The sequence below is a fragment of the Morone saxatilis genome, unplaced genomic scaffold (genome assembly GCF_004916995.1).
Source record: "Morone saxatilis isolate NCDOM2014 unplaced genomic scaffold, NCSU_SB_2.0 Contig21, whole genome shotgun sequence".
Classification (NCBI taxonomy): domain Eukaryota; kingdom Metazoa; phylum Chordata; class Actinopteri; family Moronidae; genus Morone; species Morone saxatilis.
In genome coordinates, this window is record NW_023339774.1 from 13,026,878 (window position 1) to 13,052,323 (window position 25,446).

General features: G+C 39.6%; 3 protein-coding genes across 3 annotated transcripts; 2 read left to right on the forward strand and 1 right to left on the reverse strand.

The window, feature by feature from the left end:
* Positions 1–920: 920 nt before the first annotated feature.
* lman2la (lectin, mannose-binding 2-like a) lies at positions 921–8,033 on the forward strand. Its single transcript, XM_035668181.1, has 9 exons — positions 921–1,267; positions 1,614–1,732; positions 2,884–3,001; positions 3,094–3,176; positions 3,282–3,314; positions 3,660–3,821; positions 4,223–4,337; positions 5,278–5,400; positions 5,771–8,033. Exons 1-9 carry the CDS (start codon positions 1,078–1,080, stop codon positions 5,911–5,913), a joined length of 1,086 nt encoding a protein of 361 aa, XP_035524074.1. The 5' UTR covers positions 921–1,077; the 3' UTR covers positions 5,914–8,033.
* On the reverse strand, positions 7,770–17,603 carry wbp1 (WW domain binding protein 1). Its single transcript, XM_035668182.1, has 4 exons — positions 17,386–17,603; positions 16,388–16,490; positions 15,601–15,768; positions 7,770–13,784 (listed from the first exon to the last, which is right to left on the reverse strand). The coding sequence occupies exons 1-4, from the start codon at positions 17,446–17,448 to the stop codon at positions 13,237–13,239; spliced, it is 882 nt and encodes a 293-aa protein (XP_035524075.1). The 5' UTR covers positions 17,449–17,603; the 3' UTR covers positions 7,770–13,236.
* A 370-nt stretch (positions 17,604–17,973) lies between these two features.
* LOC118332886 (ADP-ribosylation factor-like protein 3) lies at positions 17,974–24,598 on the forward strand. The gene is made up of 6 exons (XM_035668322.1): positions 17,974–17,988; positions 21,165–21,308; positions 22,513–22,629; positions 22,766–22,816; positions 23,365–23,550; positions 24,225–24,598. Exons 1-6 carry the CDS (start codon positions 17,974–17,976, stop codon positions 24,270–24,272), a joined length of 561 nt encoding a protein of 186 aa, XP_035524215.1. The 3' UTR covers positions 24,273–24,598.
* The last annotated feature ends 848 nt before the right edge of the window (positions 24,599–25,446 follow it).

Below are 25,446 nucleotides of genomic sequence, written 5' to 3' on the forward strand. Positions count from 1 at the left end.
ACTGTGCTGCGACATATATGAGTATTACATGTTTTCCTTGCCATAACCTTTACTAACCTTAAGTTAGTAAACAAGATTTCTTAAAGCAGAACACAGAATAACTACATATTAAAATATGGTTGCAATTAACCTGTTCACTCCATTGTAGGTAGTGTAGATGTAGAAGCCGTGCTGTAGTAGGACAAGACACACACAGAAAGAGTCTAAAGGAAAAAGGTTGGGAGTGGCAAATATTTTATTTTCAAAAACTCACTTATCTGTGGAGACAGAATTACAAAAACGTCAATCTCTCCTAAAAAACTATCTATTATCTTGCACATTTAACATTATTATAAGCCCTCCATTCCCTCTGCTTCGTACAATTTTGTTCTACATATTGTACACACCAATCAGTTGTTGAGCAAACACAGAAGAAGAACTCAGGCAAAGGTTTTTTGTCTTTGTTGTTATAACATGCCACTACCTCCTGCTGTAACCTGTGCAATATTATTTAATATATTTTAACTTAAATCACACCTGTATAAAATAAACTGTATATAGTCTAAGTACAACTCTAATTCTATATATTTTTTTGTTTATATCTTTAGTTTTTCTATTTTATTTTTATAAATGTGTATTTCTTTTGTTCCTATCTGCTATGTTCTATCTGGAGCTGCTGTAACAAGTGCATTTCCCCAGTCTGGGATCAATAAAGTATACCTTATCTTATCTTAGAAATCATGTAGTATACATTAAGACATGTTGACAATGTAGCAAAATACAGTTTAAAAATGTAAAGTAGGTCTAGCTTTAATTTAAGAGTGACATAAATTATGTAGATAAATAATAAATAATTATGTATTGAATTTAATAAAGAACCTGAAGAATATATGCATTCCTATCAGGAACAATATAATTTACTACAGCTCTGCTACAGTTCCAGTGTAATAAGTAAATTGACCCATTTTCACCATGGACATCCAATTAAAACCGCGCATTCTGATTGACAAGCAAACGGACCAATGGCGACGAGCCATGGAACGCGGTGAACCAATAGGAAGCGAGCTGACGATTCTGTAGGATGAGTTTTGACCTACGATGGCTACCGTCAGCAGGAACCATCATCACAGGGAGTCCAAAATACCATTCAGACGGGAAAAAATGCCTTTTAAATCTCTCTGGACTTTCGCTTTTCTTATATTAACTGCGAGTCGCTGTTTTGCCGACGATGATCACGAGATGGAAGAGTTTCTGAAGCGGGAGTTTTCCCTCTCCAAGCCCTACCAAGGTAACGCTACCCGTTATAAAGTGCTACAGTGGGGCTGATTCAGAGGGGCAGGCGACAGATGTTTCCAGAATAATCCACTTACATCTATGTTGGAGCTCATTTCTAACTAAAATATCTTGTTTGATGGAGTCTGTGAACATTTTAATTCTTCAGGTGAACCTTGCTGCTATAACAACCCCCTTGTATTATGATATTTAATACCCCACATGGTGCTTTATTACAGACCTTCGCCTGGCTGCTTTGTCTGATGTTGGGTTTAGTAACAAAGCGGCGTCAGGCTCGTTTATCTCTCTTGTGCTGTGTCAGCTGTTCTCACGGTGATGGTATAATATGTGTGTGTGCTCAGGTGTGGGATCTTTAGGCTCCTCCCACTGGGAGCTGATGGGGGATGCCATGGTAACAACCGACCAGGTGCGCCTCACACCTGACATGCAGAGCAGGCAGGGGGCGGTATGGAGCCGCATTGTGAGTATACACTATAGTGGTAAACCTGCAGCATTCATTTCTTCCTATATGCCAGGGTTGTATTATAAAAACAGGTGTTTTAGATTGTATTCACAGTAACAGCCAGGAGGCACTGGATGCAGATGAGAGGGAGGGTTAGGGCCAGTGAGTAATACTAGTTCATAAGACTCGCCAAGTCTAATAAAACAGCTCTACAATAACTTCATGAAGGCTGTAATGTTAAAAAGGTGTTGATTCAACTTCATAGCGACTTTGCGATGCTGCTGAATTGCATCGTGTTACACTGCGAGGTTTTCAATATTTAGTCGAGGCTCAATGCTTCTGACAAACTGGCAACTACACCCAGCAAGTTATTAAAGATTTGGCGGGTTGAACTGACTATTATTAATGATTTTAGGTAGGTAGCCTAATTACTGTATTCTGTGGAAATGTGGTTGATATGTTTATGTTATGTCATAAAGTTACATGTTAATTCAGTAAAATTGGAATATGGGTTTTGGTGTGGTTAGGGTCAGTGGGAGAATGTTTTACAGACTGATTTTTGCTTTCAGACAGAGATTGGCTGTCGACTCTTAACCACAACCCTGATCTTATCATGCACCAAGCTAAATAAACTGCTGCCCTTGATAGCGTGAGTGGATGAAAACCTCATGCCTCTGACATGGCAACCCAAATGCCACACTGTGGTGAATGTTTATACTTATATATTTGGCCACTGAGGGCCAAAGTGGATCATCTGCATTCCTTTGAGCTTTGATTGGGAGTACTAAAATGGACCTGAGCTCTGTAGTTGGGTTGATTTGTGCTACCTCTCAACAACCGTAGCTCTAAGCAGCTATATTCGCTAACATGGCTGCTAAGCACTACAGTCATACACAACCAGTTTTAACCTATGCTTACCTAACCATAAATTAAACTAATCTCCAAAAACTCCAACAATGACGGGCTGCAAGACAGAGAACACTACTGAAAGCAAAACCAGACTTCAATATAAGACCAGGTTTGGTCGGGTCCACGGGTTTTTAATGGGGTTGCGTCCCCCCCAAAATCCAAAATCTGGGAATCTCTCATTTTCCTCTCATTTGTTTATTTCCTGGGAGTAAATAGTATGTATTTCAGTGGTTTCATATAACTTGTGTGTGTGTTTCTAGCCTTGCCATCTGAATGACTGGGAGATGCAGGTGCACTTTAAGATTCACGGGCAAGGAAAGAAGAACCTGAATGGCGATGGGTTGGCCATTTGGTACACTAAGGAGCGTATGCAGAAAGGTAAACGCGTATCATCTACCTCACCTTTCTTCTTATCTCATAAGAAACAATTTTCTCTATATTATTAACTCTGTATTTTCATTCTTATACAGGTCCTGTATTTGGAAATATGGACAACTTCACTGGCTTGGGGGTGTTTGTGGACACGTATCCCAATGAGGAGAAACACCTAGAGGTATGCTGCATCTGTGAAAGTAAATTTGGGTTAAGGGCAAGTGCTCCTGCACATTTGTGTAAAGTTTGTGTCTTTGTGTTCTTTTGTACAACCATTTGGAGACAGGCACAGAAGAAAAGATATACTCCTCGCACACAGGTAAATGGCTTTCTGAACATTTGATCCCAACCCAATGTCTAACCTCATTATACAGACTCCATTGCTCCTTAAGCATGCTTCTCTGCCTGCAAACACACTCATCTTTGAACCAATACTTAGCATACATGCTGAAATGGTTATAAAACAAAAAAAAGGAGTAAATAATTAATATAGACCATTCTAGAAATGTAACTAAATGTGACATTGAAGTGGAACAATTAAGTTTGTAAATATGAAGGAGTTCATGAGTTACATAGAATCAACTGTCAGAGCTATTACAGCGTGTGATTAAGTTAAAATCAAGGCTATTTCCCCATCTCTCTCTTCTCCTCTTGTGACCACAAGAGGATCTTCCCCTTCGTTCTGGCCATGGTTGGAAATGGCAGCATCAGCTACGACCACGAGCGGGACGGTCGGCCCACAGAGCTCGGTGGTTGCAACGCCATGGTGCGCAACCTCAAACACGACACCTTCCTCTTTATCCGATACATCCGCCGCAGGCTAACGGTGAGAGACGCACGCCACAAACTGAGATCTCTGTCTTCAGTTATTTACAATAATAATAACACTGCTTTAGCGCACGCAGACACTTCCTCATGTCTTCAGCTGTCCAACCTGTTATTAGCATACGCTGGCTGGACTCAGTTTGACTTGCTAATATTTATTTAATAAATAATAATAAATTGTTAGTTGGCTGAGCACTCTTTTACAGCAACCATCTGTGTACAGTTTCACTAAATAATGTGACAAGTACAGACACAAACAGAGCAGAATAATAAACAGTTGAAGGCTCCAGTAAAGCAGTTACAGGAAGGTATTGGGCAATTATTAAGAATAGATGCCAAATTATTGACATTATTCGACCCTCTAAAAGTCACTGAGGTTCCCTGTTGTCCTCCGTTCTCCAGGTGATGATAGACATCGATGGGCAACATGAGTGGAGGGATTGCCTGGACATACCTGGGGTGCAGCTTCCCAAAGGCTATTATTTTGGAGCTACAGCCATCACTGGAGACCTCTCAGGTAAACAGCTTTCACCATCCCAAACAATATCTTTAACTTATATCCTTACATACAATACTAGTGCCTGTGTTTGTGTATTGTTTTAGTGTTTGTCCTTGTTGTGCAGCTTTGAACATAGAAAATCTTCTTTTTACTTTTACCTTACCTTACCCTTACCTTTTGTGATATGATTTGTGTATATTTTATATTATTATGAGATAAAAATATTTGTATTCATATCAACCAGGCATGGGATGTTTCTTCCTATGAATTCCATACATTACAAAACTACAGTTTCACTGTACTTTTTTTCTCCAAAGTCTGTTAATAAATACCTCCTTAAAGATCACTTTCTGCTGCTGCTTGGCTGTGTTTGCACCATTGATTTAGGACAAACAGGGCCTTGTAAAAGATATATTGAATTGATCCTTTAAGTAATCAGACTGTAGACTCGTTGATAAAGGCAGAACACAGCTGTTACTTTCAGCATGAACTACACTAACCACAAGGTCAATGTCACCATAATTGAAAGATTGCAGGCTACATCAAAGTACTATCCCAACCTTTGTGGATCTCAAATACCATTTTAACTGTGTTTCCTTGAGTTTAAAACACTTATGTTCTTAATATTCTGTCAAATAATTTTTTATATTTCTTTCTTATTTAACTGAAAATGTAAGGTTTATTGCATGAGTGAGAATCAAAGTAGCACTGTTAGTAAAACAGATCTAAAACTCAGGTTGGTTGTTGTCGCTCTGCCTTTTTGTGACAGAATACATGCTGTTTTGCTTTTTATTGTGAGTTAAGATATAAAAAAAAACTCTGGATTATTTTAATTAAAATTGAAAAGTGTTAAAACTTTAAACACTCCTGCTTTTATGTTTGCTCTATGAACATTTGCAGTGAAAGTGTGAGGCCCTTTCATTAAACATACTCCCATTTTCTGATTCTCCATTTATAGATAACCATGATATTATTTCCCTGAAACTCTACCAACTGACGGTGTTGCGGAGTCAAAAGGAAGAGGAAGAGGCGGAAGAGGAGATAACCATACCCAGCGTAGATAACTTTGAACTACTCAGACGTAAGAGACACACACACGCACGTTATTGTTATTACATGAATCCTCTAATGTCAGGTGTCACTTTCCTCTTCTCTCCTTCTGTCACCTCCATCTTTTATCACCTTCGCTGTCATCCCTCCATCAGACACATACCCACCTTCTACCAGGCTTGGGGAGTAATTGATTACATGTAATAGAGATGTAATTGGGGTACAAACAACTTTTCTTTTTTAAGGGTACATTGTTCTGATGTCTTATAGAATACTGCGATACTTAGCTTAAGTTGCTGACTACAGTTTTGACAGATAATTAACAATTGTATTTTTATTTTCCCTCCAAACCCTGCCTTCTATTCGCTCTTTAACTCTCTGACTGTCGTCCTCTCCTCCAGTGGGTCAGACTGAAGAAGGGATGAGCGGGATAGCTCTTTTCTTCACCGTGCTCTTCTCCATGCTGGGTTTTATCTTCCTCATCGTCATCGGCCTGGTGGTCTACAGCCAGTGGAACGAGAGCCGGCGCAAGCGCTTCTACTGAAAACGGAAGGAGAAAGACGGCGACAAGTACTGCGGTGTGTGGACCCAAGAGGAAGAAAAGTGAGATGCTGCTGTCGTCCAGTAGGGCGCAGCAGATTGTTTCATCCTGAGGACAACAGCAGTCTGATGGGAGATGGAGTAGACAAAGCCATTCTCTCACTCTGCCATTGGTAGTCATGAAGCAGTAGGAGGACTTAAATCACAGTCTGCCCTCAGCCCCCCCCTGCCTGACACTCACCAACTCGGCCTTACCATCTCCACCTCTGCAGACGTGCAGTATGTCACATGACTTCTTACGAGCAGCTACATATTATTTTCTGTTACAGTTTGCTGCATTTGACAACTATGAAATTCTCTGAGTTTTCTGATGTTGATTTTATGGCTTTGAGAAATATATAAGTATCCAATGTGTTGCTACTGGTGATCCACCCGCAGTATGATTTGAAGCGCTAACCAAATACCACTAAAAAACCAACAATGTCATCTTTACTGTAGCTCCGAGCGAACTAAAGATGGATCTCTACTCTTCTTTGCATTAGAAAAAAGCAGCTGAGTGCTTTATACTCTATACTATCATTTTGAACCTGTGTATGTATTATATAATGTATTCCCATCCTGTAGTTGTAGTATGCATGGCATTTGTTGAGGTTAATTCTCTGAACCACATCGTAGACCTTTTCACGCGGTTATGTGAAGCACATGGAAAACTGAGCTGTCTCATTGGCGCATGTGGCAAAGATTTTGGTGTTTCAGGGAAATATTTCTTATTTTTAACAATCATGACATAAAATGTTTATTCATCACTGTTCCCTTGCCCAGATTGTATGCATGTATTTGAGAAAATGGATCAAAGTTTTATGATCAAATTCTTCTAAATATATTTAAAGTAGATATTTAAATGTCAGAAATGGACTTTGCACTGAAGGGAGCGACTATAGAGAATTTGAATGATTACTAAATTATTGCCAATATTTTCCCTGTCACTGACACTTTTTCTTTGGACACTGAATATTAATGACCTTTTTATTTGTGTTTCTTTTGTGTTTATATGTAAAAACACCACTGCCTGTCATGCATTGTATGAACTGAACAAAAATGCTGGTTTGGCCTCAGCCCGCCGCTTTTGGATCTGCACAATCTTCAATATGTTCTGGAAAAAGTCCCAGGCCTCATGTCAACATCATATATCTTTTATGTGGTGCTTTGTTTTCAATCGTGCAATGTGTGAGGTCTTCCTCATTTCCTGTAGCCACTGTGACAACCACCCTACCTTATTCATCCTGTTTGTTGCCTTTTGTATGACAACCATGTGCCTCATGTATCCATTCAGTGACCCATAAATTACATTTTGTAACCATTTTTATCTTGTCTCTGTCCTGAAGTATTAACATTGCGCCATTAAAGACCAAACAAGACCTACGCTGATGTTTATGACCTCTGGGTGTGAAGTTGGGTTATATTTAAAGCAACAACATTCAGATAGTACTACATATCGACCCTAGTTCGACATTTAAAAGTGAAATCCTGTGTCTACCCGAGGCTTATGTCATAAACAGTACTATATAGTGAACAGGTTGTGTGTTATCCTAATTTTAAGGAGACATGACATCCCATCAATAATGTATGTTGACTGCCTGAGGTGTCTCTCACACAGCCATGTGATAATCCTCCAGCACTATTTTTACTCTCAAGTGCTCAAGGTTAATTTCTCTTTTAAGGACTCGAGAGAACTTCTCCCCCACCCCCAGACTTTACAAATGTGTAAGACAACATACCAAAATCCTTCAAAAGGCTACTTGAGGTTAAATGGATACATCAAAAGGGTTTAAGTCAAGAACCGCCAAGAGTCAGAGTCAGTTGAGTGCCAATGTTTGTTTTATTAAAAAAATAAAATACAAATGATGACCCAACGAGTACACAGCAGACTTCTTACTAAAAACAAAGCATTTTATCTATCATTCAGTGCTTTAATTTTTTTCCTCTTTTTCCACTTTACTCATTTTGGCTTGTTTGAAGTTATTAGGACAAAAAAATGTAGACAGTCTGGTCTGTTTTGTACTGTAGTTGCCTTCCTACTTCTCAAACTAGGATGTTTCTCATTTTGGCAAAAAAAAAAAAAAATAACCCACATGGCTCAACCATGAGACCTCCATCTGTTTGGTATTATCTATGGTTGAGGAAAAAAATGAGAAAAGGTTGTTTAACAGAAGGAACCATACTGATAATGCTGTTCCTTTCACAAGTTCAGAGTGTCCACAAAGTATTCTGAAGTACACAAATGTGTCCTGGTCTAATGTACGCTGACTGTGTTCCATGTTGAGGTCTTTCATGTGTATAATATATAAAACGTTTGAAATTGATGGTGTAATAACTGAGGATTAAAAGGCAACCGTTAAATATTCAGTAAGTGAAAATTCATCAAGATGAATAAAGAAGAAAGTTTCTGCTTAAACTGAGAAAACCAACACATTGAATTAGTGCAACGAAAACGAGGGATGGGAAAGTGTCAAATGGACCAAATATGACCAAACATGAATTCATCCAACAAAAACAAAATATTCAACTTCTTTCTTCGGCTTACACAACTTAATAATGTGGTTTATCCAGAAGTAGAAAGTGTTAGTGGTTGAGGAAGCAAGCAGAAAATCACTAATAGAAGAAAAAAAGTCTATAAACTAGAATGGCTTTTTAACTCAAGCCCCCTCAGTTGACACTGACGCATACATACTCAGCACATTATTATAGTAGCATTACAAGTATTTTTTTTCCCCAAGTTTTCTTAAACAAATACACACACACCAACAAAAGTAGATTACAGTACAGTGCCACATGTACTGAGTTATATTGCTTGTACTGGTGCCCACAGACAAAAACACAGAGAACGTGAGAAACGGTCGCAGCATATAACAGTAGGTTTATGTTTTTGCATAGCCTAGTTGAGTAAAGTACAATACACTAACAGAGGTGCGTGATGCAGAATTAACATCAGACAACAAAGGGGGAGACAATTACCATAAAACAACTGCTTTGGCTTTATGTGACTGGTGGGTCAAAGATGTGTTCATTTCAAACTCTAGCACTGCTCGTTAAAGATAACCCTGAGAGTGGGAAAGCAAACAGACCATCGCCATGACAACCACACACACATTTATACACACACACGCACACACACACTGGGGAAAACAGTGATGATCTGTGTAGCATGGAGACGGCAGCAACTTTGGTTGATTATTCTGTCGACACTTCTCCGTGAGTGGATGTGCCCGCCTGTTTTCCAAGGGTCCACGGGCAGAGCGGTGCAGCTGGGTAAAAGAAATAAAAACATAAAAACAGCTACAACGCTGGCTACAGTTTGTTAGCAAGACGGAGCCTGGTGGAGTCGCGGTCCACAAAAGAGCCAAAGTCAAAACCTCCCATCACAACCACACATGCAGCCGGTTACATAAGGAATAATGGTTCTCATTGGGCAGGGTGGGGGGATGGAGGGATGTCGCATCACGCACCTCTGTTGAGCTTGACAAAACAAAAAGGCAAAGTTAAAGCCTATAAAACAAAACGTACACAGTCATATACAATCAGCTGTTGTTAAATATGAGCTCCACCACAACATAAAAAAAAAAAAAAGACATCCAAATCCAAAACACTGACCATGTTCACATTGCAGATGTCTGACCATTCAGATAGTGGACCTCGGCAACTGTGGCTTTAAATAAACAGCACAGAGCAGACGAGTCACTCGATAAAATGGATGGATGGATGTTTGTCAGTACAACACACGATTGATGACTGATATAGCCCTTAATCTCAGTAAACATGTGAAAACCTAGGAGGCATAGTAGTTGTTTGGCAATGGGAAAACTATGGACCTCCAGTTCACTCATGCACAAAAGAACCCCTTATTATTCCCTCATTCCTCGTCCCCCCCTCCCCTATTACTTTGTCTACATATGTATACAAATAAGCAAAAAATGCAAGAAGATTACAAAGCAGTCTCGTGTTGGAGTTAAGCTTTGTCCTCCAAACACACAAATAGAATTAATAACAACAAAATCATAGAAAACAAAAATGAGAATAGATTTTTTTTTTTTTTAACTATTTTTCCTCATACTTTTCCTCATGAGTCAGACCATACTACAAACTAATTGCGACCAGGTCCCGAGCACAAACTCAAACGCTGGTCTTGACAAATTCCATCAGTGCCACAACTAACTAGACACACATTATTTTAAACTCAACCTCTCCTCAGATACAAAACCAATGCAAGTACGACTCTACAGAACACGTGACCGTTTAAATCTTGTGGCTTTAAAATGTTTTTAAAACCACATCCTCTTCGAACAAAGCAAGTAGAACAAGCTCAGGTGCCGTTGTCTATTGATACACAAGCGCTCCTCTGCTCTGAAGCAATCATGCTTGGAAAAAAGCAAATATTTTCATTCAAAAGAATTTTTAGAACAAAACCACTTCACTAAATCTACTCTAGTAAGGCAGTAGCACATATTTTAGAGGCGATATTTTATTGTGCAGCTCCATAATCAAGACATTTGCTCTCTAGAGACGCAGCAAGGCAGCTTGAGGTGTGTTGGTCAAAAAAAAGAAAAAAAAGTCTGATATCACTTCTGCTAATGGGTGTGCCGTCATGCTCAACAGCCTCTCTTAAAAGGTCATTGTCATGTTAGCTTTTACGTTTAAGCAACTGCTCAACTACGCAACACAACGACCACAAAGCTTTCACTACTGCTGCAAAACAGCGAGATTAGGCCTATTTAAAGAACAGGGCAAAAAAAAACTGCTGTGTGGTAGTTTAGCTCGAATGGTAGATCACAGAATTCAAGAAAGACACAGAGCTCCGGGCTGCTGCTACAGTAGTTGGGAGGAAATAGGAAACACTTTAACGGACCACTGCGCTGCGTGGGTCCTAAAATTATTATACATTTATGTGCAGAACTCAGTGTCATGTCTTTTCAAGACTTTAAGAATTTCCTAATTGTGTCCTTGTCAGAATCAGTGCTAAAACACTGTACTAATTAAGCTCAAGAGCCGTATCTAAAAATGTCACGACACGTTTGGAGTCTGTTAAGCGATAAGCGGAAGTTTAAACTGCCAATTCAGCCAAAACGCTGTATTTAGGAAACCGTCACCTTGCTTGGATTGATCTTGAACCGAATATTGCACCATTGAGTGTCACATCATTATAATAATACAGCCCAATCAGGAGCAGCACTCTACGTACGTGCGAAGCGGAATGACCGGCCTGAGTCTTTACACTGTGCCCATTTAGACACACAGTATCAGAGCAGACGAATATAAAGTTGTTGAACATTGTTCCAAACAAAACACTCAATTAAACATTTACTGACCTATCGGTTGTTGCTCGTCTTGCAACCAATAACGACTTTGTTTCGCGGTGGTTTTACCATCTGACAACACCCAGACTGCTACGCTTCGAATACATACAGTATATAGGGCAAGCGACACAGAATGCAGAGAAGCATGCAGTTAATCACAATAGATTCTGCAGCTGTGCCAACACTGACTAGACCGTAGAGCAAGCCCTGTATCTACCACAAGTTGCTTATGCACCCACTCTCTGCTGCCAATGGAAAATACCACTGCAAAGAGCTATGGGGACCACGGAGAGCCAAGACAACGCCAGCTAACTAGCTACCAGCACTGCATAACAGCACAGCATGACTCACACAGTCATAACAAACTAAGAAGTTACATCCAGGGCATCTAAACCTAAACCAATTTCTTTATCCCAACATCTGGGTACCCAGTTGTGTAGCCACTGTAGCCCACTATCATTCAACATCAACAGATTAGCAAAGCAAGTAGCACAACAAGAAAATGCTAATAACTCAAAAATAGTCACAGAAATTCATGCCTCATGCAAGATACCAGTGCTTTTGATAGTTAATCCATCTTAGTGCTGAATACATTTCTCAACCAGAAGCAACAGCACTAGATATTTACACACACACAAGACTCAACCCTTCCCTACTGCACTACAACATCCACTCACCAGTACACACCCTAGCAGCCCCCCGTCAGGAGCTTTGTTGCAATTAATAGTGACACCTGTGGCGTTTACTGAAGCATTAGCTGGTTACGACATGAAAAGACAAAAGCAAGTACATCCTTCGCTATGAACATCCAAAACTATATGCTTACCACTCGCCACTACTCGGACATAACACGGTAAATAAAACATGCTAATGCAGAGCCACCACAAGGCTTTTTATGGATTCAAAAAAATAGCCCTCTTGGCTATCACTATGAATGTAATGCAGTTAGAAACCGAAGTGGAGAGATCATGTGCGCACAATCAATAAATCATTAAAAGCCGGTCACTCATTACCTACAGTCATGTTGAATTGGTGACCACAGTATGGATATCAAAAAGGAAAAAAAAAGGGCCTTTAGGAGGAGAGGGGCGGTGTATGACATTTAAAACCCAGAAAAAAAAAAAATAACAAACTCTTCCCTTTCTCTCTCCTCTGCTATTTGTATATAGTCTCCCTACTCTAGATGTGACAAGTCCCACCGACTTTACACCAGAGGACACCAGACGCTGGTTGCCATGACCTCAGAGCTGACATCACCATGCAGCTGTGCCCTATATTTCACAGCGCACACACGAATTCTCACACACATATGCAGCTTTGGGGGGAAAAAACAAAATGTGTGCTCTTGTCAATTCATCCAGGATCATCCTTAGTTTTCAAGCGGTTTGTTTTTGACTCCTCTGCTTATTCATAGCGGGGATAGGGGGAGAAATGTTGTTGACCGTGCTGGTATGCTCCTAGCAAACCATCCCACCGGAGCTAAAATGTCAGATGAAGGATGGCCGAAAATGTTCTGACCAAAGGAGGGTGTTGAGACAGAAACAGAACCATGACAGCAGTGCTCAAGGAAAGGGTAGGAGCAAGGGGTTTCATTCACAATCAATTGCTGCCTTCTTACTACCCGATGACATTCTCTCACTTGATGCTAAGAAAAAAAAAAAGAAAAAAAAAACAAAACATAGCAAATGGAGCATCAAAATGTGTTTGCTGGTTTCCCCGCTAAGGAAAAACAAAGCCAAAAAAAAAAATAAGCCAGGAGTTTTGTCCACACAATGCGTTATTCGTCTTTCTTAATCAGGAGCCATTAAGAATTAGCTATCATCATCATCATCTTCTTAACGTCATGCCTATGTGTTAGTTCAAAGAAATTAAAACACAGGCAGTCCCTGGTGGTGGTGATGATGGCAACGGATATCTTGTATCACCCTGTGTGAAGCAGAAAGCCACACTGGTTGGCTGGTTAGTTGGGCTGTGGATCACACCATGTGGTCCCCAGTGCTGGTGCTGGCGGTCTGGCTGGGCAGCTCAGAGGTGTGCTCCTTCTGTCTGAAGGTCTGCTGCTGGTGCCCGGAGCAGCAGTCCCGACCAGTAACCTTGCACATCCGCTGCTCCTCGTCGCTCTCCTCCTCGAGCCCTGAGCCGTCGTCTACGTCCAGCTGGCAAACGCACACCTCGATCCCAGAGTCACCAGTCACGTGGCGACGCCGCGTGATGAGCTCCTCGTCCTCCTCTGCCTCCTCCGCCGCCGCCATCAACGGAGCCTGCACGTTCTCCTCTGGCAGACACAGTGCTTGAATCGGCACCGACACAGCTTCCTGGACTGATGATGAGGCTGAGGCCTGACCGTCCGCCCTCGGGTCGGCCTCAGCCGGCGGTTGTGGCACCATGGCAGCGTCTGGCTGGTTCAATTGTGGAGGGAGTGCAGGAGTAGTCTCGGGAGGGTTTTCAGAGTAAGGAGGGGGTGGTGTCGGGGGGTGACCTACCACCTCTTCATAGTCAGGAAGCTTACAGTCGTTCCAGAACCCTGAAAGTCAGCGAATACAAAAGCTTTAGCTTTAAAACATAATCCCCATAAAGGCAGTTCATCCATTTAGTCGTTCAATCGATTAGTCAATCTACTGAAAATTATTACTCGAAAAGCTATTGTCCTGTCATTAGAAGTCATTTTTTAAGCTAAAATGCCAAACATTTACTGGTTTCAGCTTCTCAGGCTGCTTAGTCCTCTATGATACCATTATTAATGTATTTCTATTTGACCTACTGGTTGGACTATACAAGAATTTGTCAGCTTGGGCTCCGGGAATTTTCTTTTATTTACCAATATTTTACAGACCAAACAATGAATTAATTAAATGAGAAAATAATCAACAGAATGGATAATGATAATAATGAAGAGTTGTAGCACTACATCCATGAGCATTACTCTTATACCCAATGCTAATTATTCTAATCTGGTGTTATATAGGCCAACCCATCTCACTGACAGTCCCAGAAACATATGTTTTATCTCATCATGTAAAGACCTTTGGCAAGTTCCGTTTGAATCTGCGAAACAGTGATTTGCTATTGCTCCATAAAAACAATAATAATAAAATATCTTTACAGGTCAGTAAACATTGAAAAAAAAGCTCTGATTCAGGCACATCTGTTTTTAAACAACAAAGTCCCTGCAGTTTATGAGACCATGTCTGTAGTCCACATGCAACAACTAATCATTGTGTTTTGCAGTTTCTGATTAAATGTCTTAATGGAGGTTGTGCAACTGCTTCAATAATGACTGATGTAAAATACCATGGGCAACATTTTTGTGTGCCTACTAAGGATGAACTTTCCCATATGTCTAATTTAAGCACTCGTTGGGATTCAAGTCTGGTAGCATTTCTAGAATGATGGCACCTTAAGATAATGCTGGTCCCACAGATGATTTGTTATTCAATTGCAGCACATAGTGTACATTCCTCTCTTCTTGTCTACTTCACAAAATAAGCACTTCATACTCATATCATTGATAGACATGAGTGGAAAACTAGAAAATATGTTTTTACAGAATAAACATGAATACAGATTTAAAATGAAGAAAAAGTTAAGGGTTACGTGCTTCGAGGGCTTGCCTAAGTAAGCGAAAACATACCCCGAGTTATTGGAAATGGCTTCATACTACGTTCAGCATGATATCCGACGGGAAGAGCTTTAAGAGTACATGTTACCGGTGTGTGAGTCACCGTCTGTGCACGCTCACAGTTAGAGTTGTGTTCACATTTTTGACATTAAGTCAAGCTTGTTCGCTGTGGCCCTTGATTCTCACCAGTGTGCACCTTGTCCCACTTCCTGTTTGTGATATTAATGGACACAATATCAAGTTTCAGCCAAGGTCCAGACTGACCACTGACATCAGGGTGGCATCTCTGCTGACCGCTGTCCCTCTGGCAACATCGGACCATCATCTCCAATGCACACTCGGGCAATTTGTAGCTGACTATGACAAGATCGGCATGAGGATCAACACCTCCAATTCTAAGGTTATGACTCTCTCTCTCTCTCTCTGTGAAAGGTGGCAGATTCATTCAGGAAGAGGGGAGAATAGCTGTTCCAAGGACAGTTTGGATATCCTGTGGATCTGAGTGACAAACATTGCGAGGTTCACTGCTATAATTTGGATGTTGCGTTGTACCTTGGTGGTACAGACAGCAAAGTTCAAAGTCTTGCCCTTTACCTGGACATGAGGTTTCAGTAGTGTCCAAAAGAGTAATACGCATGACAACAAAACATTAAGCAAGTAGGACGGCTGTTAAATTCTCTGAATATTTATCATCCACGTAGCAAATACGAAGACCACTCACTTAGATTGAGCGGCGGAGGAGAAATGAAGGAGCTGGAGGCCCCCTGGTAGGCCATGAGGCTGATCTCTCGTTGACGTTGCTCCTGCTGAAGACGCATCTTAACCCTCCGGTGTCGGTAGGCACAGCAGCAGCTAAGCATGATAATCAAGGTCCATACCAACCAGAACCCTACGAGGGGGGGGAACAGACTCAATGTAATCTTATCATCATCACTGGGCATTTTTTTGTAAAAGTGATGGAGGAAAAAAAGAACACACATTAAACAAATCTTGACAATTAAATCTACAAAACAGAGAATTCACTGGACAAAAGGAATGGGATACAAAGAAACACTCAGGGGTCTTTTTTCAAAACACTTCCAAGGAAGTTCCATTGTATCGAAACATTTAAATAATCTAATGTTTTTATTAGGAAAAAAGAAAACTTCAGAGGCTAGAGTTGACACCATGCTTCCCTTTTCTTACATTCTGCATTTGGCATTCATCCTCGGTGTCCAAAATGGTGGCATAAACCCTTGTCAACTTTTTCTGAGTCGCACTTTTAGATTTTCAGTGGATCTCTCATAAATAGATCTGCCAGTATTAATACTACAACCAGAGAAGAAACAGCTCCCACACCTGCAATTCAAACTGGCTCAACCCTGTTTATCAAAGCGTCTATTTAAACATGGATGTTCGTATACAAGTAGACAGAGTAGCCCTCCCTCTCAAGGTTTGAGAGGTTGGTACTATAGGATATATGTGACAAATTGAGAAGACAAAAAAAAATAAAATAAATTGCAACTTACACCAGAGCTCGTAGTAGTAGGTGCAGCACTCTGTCTCTCCACAGCAGTACCCCATCTCACAGCGGTACTGCTCATTGTTTACCCCAAAACAGAACTCCTTCCCCTTAAATACACACAAGAGGTACACAAAGTGAATTCTTGAGTCAATACTCAATCACACAAGTTGCATAGCAAGCTCTTGGTAGGATGGCCTATTTCTAGGATCTGTTTAGCCTTTGTCATTTGTCACTTTAGTGTCACTTATTGTGTTTGCACATTTCTGCAACAACAAACGTTAGTTAACTGTGTTTACACAGGCAAAATACAGCCGAGATTAAATTTAAATGGTTAGCGACGGGAAGGCCAGCAGCCATTGATACGTAATTGTTCTCAATGGTACAGTACACGTATTAATTACGAGCATAAAATACATTTAAAATGTGCATTTAAATAAGTAATATGTGGTAATAAAACAATAAGGGTAAGGTTGCTGTACACTGGCGAACGGACGATGTCAGTAAATCAATAAATATGCGGATAAAATGCTAAATTGCTTAAGTACCAATACGAGGTTTTTATATCATTATCAACTTATTTTGACGAAAGTTAAAGTAGCCTTTCTATCCGGGAAGCAAACTAACGTTACACAAACTGGGGCTGATTGTCCAGCTCGGATAGAGAATAAACAACTGTGAATTAACACGCCAATTTGCCGGGTACCAGTTAGCCACGGCTAACGTTAATCTTGATACCCTTGACTCAAACTGTGAAACTGAAGTAATAAAACACATCCGTGTCGCTTCGAGTTACCCCTCAACATCTTCTGCAGAGTTAAATGTCGAAATAATAAAAGGAAAACTTTGACTAACTGACGTCATCCGCAGTAACAGTAACGAACCGTGCCCAGTTTCCTTTGTGGAGGAGACAAAAAGGATCAGCAGAAGGCCTTCACCCACCCCAGGAGCCGCGGCCTCGGCTGGAAGCGTCAGCCGACCCAGAGAACGCTAGTGGCGGCTTACCTGCACCAGACAGGTCCCGGTACAAAGAAGACCTACAATGGATCCCAGTGCTTTCTGCGGCATCTTTCTGGGTTGTCGGCCGTTAACGCGATGGAAATCATATAGCAGTCGGTCGAATTGACGACTTGTTGAGGTGACTGCCGGTGGCTGTTGCTAGTTAACGGACATGTTTTTGTTTCCTTGACTCAGAAACAGCACCAATAGTAATCTGAAACGGAGTCGGCTATTGGACTCTGGAGGGCGCTGTGAATGCGTGTGTGAAAACATACATACATTATACCGGTATATACATTGTTTTTGTCTTTATTGATAAATAGAATGACAACTCACTTTGTACCATTTTAAACATGTTTTATTTTTCCCGTCATGGTTTGCACCTCCCACTGTAATGTTAATATTAGTCAACACAATGACATAAAAGAGTGTAATAATAAATGCAAACATCAACAACAACAATAAGAAGAGCATAAATCATATTCAGTCACTGCCAGTTCACAAAGTTTTCTGGCAGGGGCATTTTTTACTTTCCTTATACATGTATTTAATATCACAAACTCCTTTCTAAGTGTCTGCCACACATTTGGCAAAATGACGTTTGTGTATGTATGTAATATTTAGTTAGAATTATAATATTATTAACAAGACATTCAATCTATTTACTTTTCAAAATTGAACAGATTAAAATAAAAAAAAATAAATCTATGTTTATGGATTTGGAGATAGATCATGCATGGATCTACATAGGCTTTGGATCGAATCACAAGTATAAAACAGGCGCTCTGTTGTTTCTACATTTGTTGTGTTGTATAGGTTACAGCAGTTATCTTGTTCTTAAGAATTCATTTGAAGAATACACTTTATAGGTTTAAAATGTATTTCTTTGGGGGATATTTAAGGAAATTTCTTCTTAGAGCAATTTTTTTCAGTTTTTCCACAGTTTCTGAGATTAATAGTTCTTCTCATTAAAAGGGTACTTAGTATTTACTTTTCAGTATTCCTAAAAAAAGATTAAAGCCATTTCATTTTTAATATTCCATTCATAATTTCAAAATCTATGGCTTTAATCCCATCGTCTGCTTTTTTAATGTAATTATGCTTATGGTTCAAAAGAAATTAAACTTATGTTCTGTCTTATGCCTCTCCCTACGTTAAATCTGAGGCTGGTGTCTTCTTGGATGGAAACACAGCTGTTCATGTCTGTGTGTAACATAATAACCATGTCTAAATACTGGTTGCCAAATCCAAAGTGTGTGATTGTATCAAAGATAAACACATGTTCAACTTAGTCAAAGGCTTTCTGGGAATCCAAGAAAAATATAAAACCATCATCATCATCAATTACGTGACCATAATCATGAGGTCCAGAACAAAGCAGATGTTATTATGGATAGATCGTCCTCTGAGGAATTCTGATTTTCAATATTTGTTCTTTTAATCTTGCTGCCAAGACTGCTGGAAAAAGAGTGATAGGTCTTACATTACATAATTTAATTATGCCTTGTTTCATCGATTCATTCATTTATTGCCTGGAATAATAATGTTTTGATTTCTTCACAGAAATGTTGGTTAGCTGCTAGCGGTCAGAAGCTACCACTTACAAAATCAGAGTCTTTGAGTTCCCTTGTATTAAAAGAAGGAAAATAAATATTAGAAATATCAGTAACTGGCAGAGAAAAGTTTTAAGGAGGTGGAATCGAAAACCGTGAAATAGAAGCCCCATAATCAGAAGTTTACCACTATTCAGTTCAAGTTCAAGGCTCAACCTGCTCCACACGTTTTCCTAGTGCATCTATAGCCTTTATAGTCTCCATTTAGGACTTTGTGGGCTTCTTTTCAATGTGGGCTTTTGTGTCTCCTCTGTCCCATTTGTCAGAGCTAGCGGTCTAGCAGAAGGTTTGTTGTTTTTGTTCATATTTCAGGCTGAGTACAGTAATGAAAACTAAAAGTGGATTGTATTTGTCTTGAACAATTACATCAGGAATGAGTTGGTGGAGCTCTAACGGATGTGTCTGCTCAGCAGGCCATTCAACTGGAGCATCCTGTGTGAAAAAAACATGATTTCACATAGTGCAAGTTCAAGTTCAGTCTTCTTCCTCTTCCTCTTCTTCTTTTAATGGCCAATTGTAACCGGGCAGAGCAGCATTACACCAAACTGTAGTGTTCAGAATTATTATATATTTGTGTCCTGTGTCTTGGATTAGTAAAGACATGCTGCAAATCTGAATATAGTTCAAGTTCAATAAGTTAAATCACAAATTAAAAACATATTTTAATAACTCGCTTGGATCAGCAATTGTCAACACACAAAACTGTAAGATCTCTTTCATAATCAAAGCTTTCCATAATCTATTATTTGCTTGAATTAAACTTTAACACATAAAAATGAAGTAGTTTTTAACAAATTATGGCAACTGAATTTGTAACAACTTTCCCAGGAAATACAAAATGTATTGTAACAAGTACTATACTACTATACTAAGTATAGCTAACTATGCAGTTTATTTACAGCACTGTGATTTAAGTGCTTTAAAGAGCAACCGAAATAAATTCAGCTATTAAAAATGTGTAATCAAATATAAAAAAGAGTTTTTCTGTATTTCTGAAGAAGATATACAAATATTTTTGAGCTCATATTTTGCAGGGTGCCCAGATACACCCAGCTGTCACGTTGTTTGTGCTGACGTCACTGTTTCCCTAGCAACGGAACTTGACAGCTGTTCTCCCAAGAGGCACAGAGGGAGAGATGTTAATCCACTCAGTCTGAGCAGGGGACCACAACACTAACACCTGAGCAAAAACATGGTGAGTTATCACGATTCATGCCTTAAAATCAGAACATGACAGTTTTAAATTGTGTTGTTATAGTTTGCTGTTTAATGGCGTGTGTGATACTGGAAACTGTTAACTAACAGCTAGATAAGATAGCTATAGATAAGAGTTTTTAGAAAGTTGCCACCATCAAAACAATGTCAACAATTGGTTAATACTGATAATGACACTGTGGGTTGTCACTGAAAATAGCATTTGTATTTCAGCATTTCATCGATGTTCAAATATCTGGTTTTACAAGTTTATATTTAAACAATATTTTATTCTCATTTGGGGATCATTTATTCTCAGCTATTCAGGCTTCCTTTTAGCGCAAACAAACAGTAGTTTTACAGGACAAAGAAAAGAGAAGAGAGACAGAGGAAAATTATGAAAGCGAGAAGACAAAGTGGACAAACCACAAATAAAAAACTTACATTATCAAGAAATCAAGTGAGTTTTAAGACCATCTTTAAATGTGTGCACTGAAATGTGTTGAAATTATTACTTTATCTTCTTCATTGTATATTTGACAGAGATAAACAGTTGTTTCTTGATTCCACACCGCACATATTGCAGGTCACAAAGAACAGTGACAACATCTTAACAGAACACACTGCAAGGTAAATAGCTTACCAGTTTCAGGACACACAGTGTGCACATGCCTAATCTTGGCCAATAAGAGCTCTTTGCCTGCTGCATGTGCAGGTAACTGCAAGTGACTAACAGCTAAATCCTCACGCTCTGATTCCTGCTGTGGGGTGAGTGTTAAACCTGTTCAAGCTGTGCCGGGTTCCTCTACCAACCCCTGACATCATGCTGGCATCTGACGACTGACTGCTTTACCTAATACAGCTTAGGCCATGCTTCTGTAACAATATTGTGAGAAAATTCCTGCAGGTTTCCCTATGACATGTTGTCTTTGAACCTCTCTCACTAAAGTTTATCACCTCTGACTGATCCACCTGCAGGGCTTGTTGTCCATTCTTCGGAGGCTGAAGCAGTCTCCGGAACAGGAGGTGCGCTTACTGTTGCTTGGCTTGGACAATGCTGGCAAGACTACTCTGCTGAAACAGCTGGCAGCCGAAGATATCAGCCAGATCACCCCCACACAAGTACAGATATGGACACACTCACACACATCCAGTAGCTCAGTCACACACTGTGGAAATACATTTTTTCACTTTCCAGTAAAACTGTGGAGCCATTATTGCAGCAGAGAGTTGTGCAACAGTATCTCAATCCAATCAGATTTGTAAATTTGTAAAATCTGTGTTCAGATTTATAAATGTACTGAGATTTGTAAATGTGTATATAAATCTGAAAGCATGGAGAAATCTGTAAATGTATACACAAATCTGTAAATGCGTCTATAGATCTTAAAATGTGTACACCAAAGTATTTGCTCCAAGAGCTGGAAATACAGACAATTCATCGGTTACAACTCAGACAGGACTCTCAATTGGCTCTTTTTACACGTGACTTTTGCTGCATTTCTGTAGAGATCTGCAAATGCGTGTGGCCATTTGTGTGAGGGGAGATTTATTGTTGGAAAATAGCAATATGGGGAACTGAAGTTAATGAATTTATTAATTCCTTAATGAGTTTATCAGACCACAAATGAGTCAAGAATTAGGTTAGAAAATAGATTAAATGGATGGACAGGTCTCACTGATTACTGTACAAAAACACAACTTTAGGCTTTTTTCACTGATTTTGGTGTAAGTAGATCATATTTTATGGAGAAAATATGACCAGTTTTTCCCCTCTGATGTCCTCTGACTGCTCTCTGCCTCAACTCTCGGTGACAGCCTCCAAGTCAAATGGAGGCCAGTCTGATGACAGGGAAGCCAAGATTGTTTTCTTGCCGGGTTTGACCCTGCCGTAACCCTGCTTAGGGGGTTAGGGTTAAGGGTAGGGGTTAGGTTTGAGGTTAGGGTGAGTCGTTAATATGTATGTCTGCACTTATAGATTTGTCAACACATTTTCAGATACGCATTTACAAATTTGTCTACATATTTACAAATCTCAATACATTTGCAAATCTGAATACAGATCTGTGGATTTTTTTACACATTTACAAATCTGATTATGCACACACATATTCTGAACACATTTGCAGATTACTGTACACAACTTTTTGTACATATTTACAGATTCTTGTACACATCTACAAATCTGATTTTGCACACACAAATTGAGATTTGTATATAGTTTTGTTACAACAACGGTTCCATATAAAACAGATTTTCCAAATCATGTTTTAATTCACCTGCTGAAAGTATTAAATAAACAATAATCTATGTTATCTTTCAACAGGGCTTCAATATAAAGAGCGTTCAATCGTCTGGCTTCAAGTTGAATGTTTGGGACATTGGAGGTCAGCGCAAGATCCGTCCCTACTGGAGGAATTATTTTGAGAACACAGATGTACTGGTAGGCTCTCTTTTATGTACTTACAACAGCCACAATGAAATAAAGTCAACAACATCCACAAATAGTCCTGATGATATAGTATTTTATGCATGTTATGAACTATCTCTATCTATATCTATGACTGTGTTATTTGCAGATCTATGTGATCGACAGCTCAGACAGGAAAAGGTTTGAAGAGACAAGTCTGGTGAGATGCAATTTATTTTCTTTAAAGGTCCAGTGTGTAACATTTAGGATGATCTATTGGGAGAAATGTATCATAATATTCATAGGTTTTCATTAGTGTATATAATTAGCTGAAAATGAGGATCATTGTGTTTTTGTTACCTTAGAATGAGTTGTTTTTATCTACAGAGGAAGTGAGTCCTCTCCCATGGAGGCCACCATGTTGAACTGCCTTGTTTCTACAGTAGCCTAGAACGCACAAACCAAACACAGGCTCTAGATAGGGCCTTTAGCTTTTTTCACAGGTTTCACAGCCACTGTAGCTTCTCCTACAAGCTTGGAAGGCTGAGCTTTCAGAAAAGTTCACCCCTAGATGCCACTAAATCCTACATACTGGTCCTTTACATAATATTCTAACACAATATTTTTATTGTGGTCATATACAGTTACTAGATAACATTCTGAGTTGATCATAGATAATTACAGATGATGATCACAGCATGTCAGTACAGTTTTACTTAACTTAGCCAGTACACGTCACTGACTACCCTCGTGTGTCTGTTCCTCCAGGAGCTGGCTGAGTTGCTGGAGGAGGAAAAGCTTGCTGCTGTGCCACTGCTAATCTTTGCCAACAAACAGGATCTGATGACAGCCACGCCAGCGTCGGAGCTGGCAGAAGGTCTCAATCTGCACACTATCCGGGATCGCATGTGGCAGGTCCAGGCCTGCTCAGCAGTTACTGCTGAGGGAGTGCAGGTAAATACAGTACGCACAGTCTGCAAACACAGCATGAATACACAACAATGTGATGACAGGGTGGGCTGCAGAGTGGCACCAACTGCCTTTGCATTTAGTTTGAGAACTCTCAGAATATTGTCTTTGACTGCTTTATTCAAATTTACATTGGGAAATCACATGAAATTAAACTAAATTAAACAGTAAAACAGCTCTTTGTTTGTTGTTATACCCACAGAATTATAACCTAATTATAATTCTCAATGCTCCGACTATACACTATTTGTAAAATTGACCAAATTAGATGTCAGAAGTTATCATCATCCTTTTAAAGACCAAATAAGCTTTGCAGTTATGTCTCCACCAAATGTATTCAAATGATTCAGCCTATAACTATGTCATCACCAGCCACAGTAAGACAATATTATTAAAACATTATTGTTGTTTGCCAGTCAACATACTATACATCATTGAATTTATAACAGCTTTAGGGATAACCGTTCACTTTAAGTAGGATTTCACATTTCTTGACTAATTGTATTGGTTAATTTAAAGTAGTTGTCAAACAGGATGTCTATATATTCTGTCTATAAACTATGGTTTGTGGCTTGTAAACGTACTTTTAAGCTGCTGCTCACATCAATTTCACCTCACTAATTTTTACGACACAACCACATTGTCTGCTTTTTTTCCAGGATGGCATGACCTGGGTTTGTAGGAATATAACATTACGGAAGAAATAATTCAGAAGGCGAGAAATCTGTGAAGAACTGCAGTTGCACTTTACACTCGACCCACCCAGTCACTTTAAGTCCAGGACAAAGAGGTGACAGAATGTGTCATTATTTATATTTTTTAGGAAACTATCACTTTGCCATTCTGTCTTTACTTGGCAGTATAAAAACATTTTATAAGTAGAAGTTGTCAATAGAGTGATTGTATTTGAACCTCTTAACCCTGTCAATGCATATCTTGAAATGTATATACTGTATATATAAAGCTGTTTTGTTCAAAATGCTGGTTCTGCACACAACTTGTTTTGTAATGTGGTCCTTTTAATGTGAGGGTATGTAGGCACTGACTGTCTGAATAAAAATTCTGTATTTCGTATGGATGGATGGATTCTTTTCTGATAGGCGTTTTATGCCTGTGAGTCTCTCCAGTTAAAGCTAGAGGGCGGCCTTGCGCTAGTGTTGTCTCTCACAGCCTAATGCTCGGTGATTAAATCCTCTACTTTCCATGAATGATGTGGCCTCATGTGCCATATTTGATTTGTTCATTTCATAATCACCATTTTTTCCCCCTTCAGTCAATATAGTATTTTCTATTGACAAACAAATTGAAGGCCATAAACAAGGCAGCCATTATTCAGAAGTAATTCATTTAGTGATGCTTCAAAATTCCGCTCATTCACATGTTCGCAGAGCTGCTTATGGCCACGTTATGTTCTGCTGAGGTACAGAAAAAATCTGTATCGTGAACAAAATGACCATAAAACATGAACACTTGCACATGCACAGAGTGAACCGACCTTAATACATGTCTCTTGCATACACAATAAACCATACAGAAACACCTTGGCCATTCAATTACTCAGCTTCTCACCTTGTTCACCATGATTTACCACAAGGCAATTGCATTTTCTGTCTATTTTTCTATTTTGTCTTTTGCAGCACATTTGCCACAAACCCCACTAATCTGAACTGGCCGAGTGCTCCGCTGTGGTCCTATAGGGCATTTACATACAAACCTTTTCCAGGACTAATAGCTCTCCAATACAATTTGCATTTATATAGCCCCCTTCATACCAACATGATTTGGCGCCTTTGCCCATGATAAAAATAAACCTCCTCCTTTGGCCTTGAGTTACTGCCCTGCTGCTGCTGGTGTGTGTGTTCGTGTGTGTCCCTCTATGTA

Excerpts from the sequence above, each read along its gene's own strand:
- lman2la (XM_035668181.1), top strand. The coding sequence starts at position 1,078 with ATGGCTACCGTCAGCAGGAACCATCATCACAGGGAGTCCAAAATACCA. Across the intron at positions 4,338-5,277 it reads CATCACTGGAGACCTCTCAG|ATAACCATGATATTATTTCC; the intron begins GTAAACAGCTTT and ends CTCCATTTATAG. Across the intron at positions 5,401-5,770 it reads TAACTTTGAACTACTCAGAC|TGGGTCAGACTGAAGAAGGG; the intron begins GTAAGAGACACA and ends CCTCTCCTCCAG.
- wbp1 (XM_035668182.1), bottom strand. The coding sequence starts at position 17,448 with ATGCCGCAGAAAGCACTGGGATCCATTGTAGGTCTTCTTTGTACCGGG. Across the intron at positions 16,491-17,385 it reads CCGGGACCTGTCTGGTGCAG|GGGAAGGAGTTCTGTTTTGG; the intron begins GTAAGCCGCCAC and ends TGTGTATTTAAG. Across the intron at positions 15,769-16,387 it reads CTACTACTACGAGCTCTGGT|GGTTCTGGTTGGTATGGACC; the intron begins GTAAGTTGCAAT and ends CCCCCCTCGTAG.
- LOC118332886 (XM_035668322.1), top strand. Across the intron at positions 22,630-22,765 it reads TTGAGAACACAGATGTACTG|ATCTATGTGATCGACAGCTC; the intron begins GTAGGCTCTCTT and ends TGTTATTTGCAG. Across the intron at positions 23,551-24,224 it reads TTACTGCTGAGGGAGTGCAG|GATGGCATGACCTGGGTTTG; the intron begins GTAAATACAGTA and ends CTTTTTTTCCAG.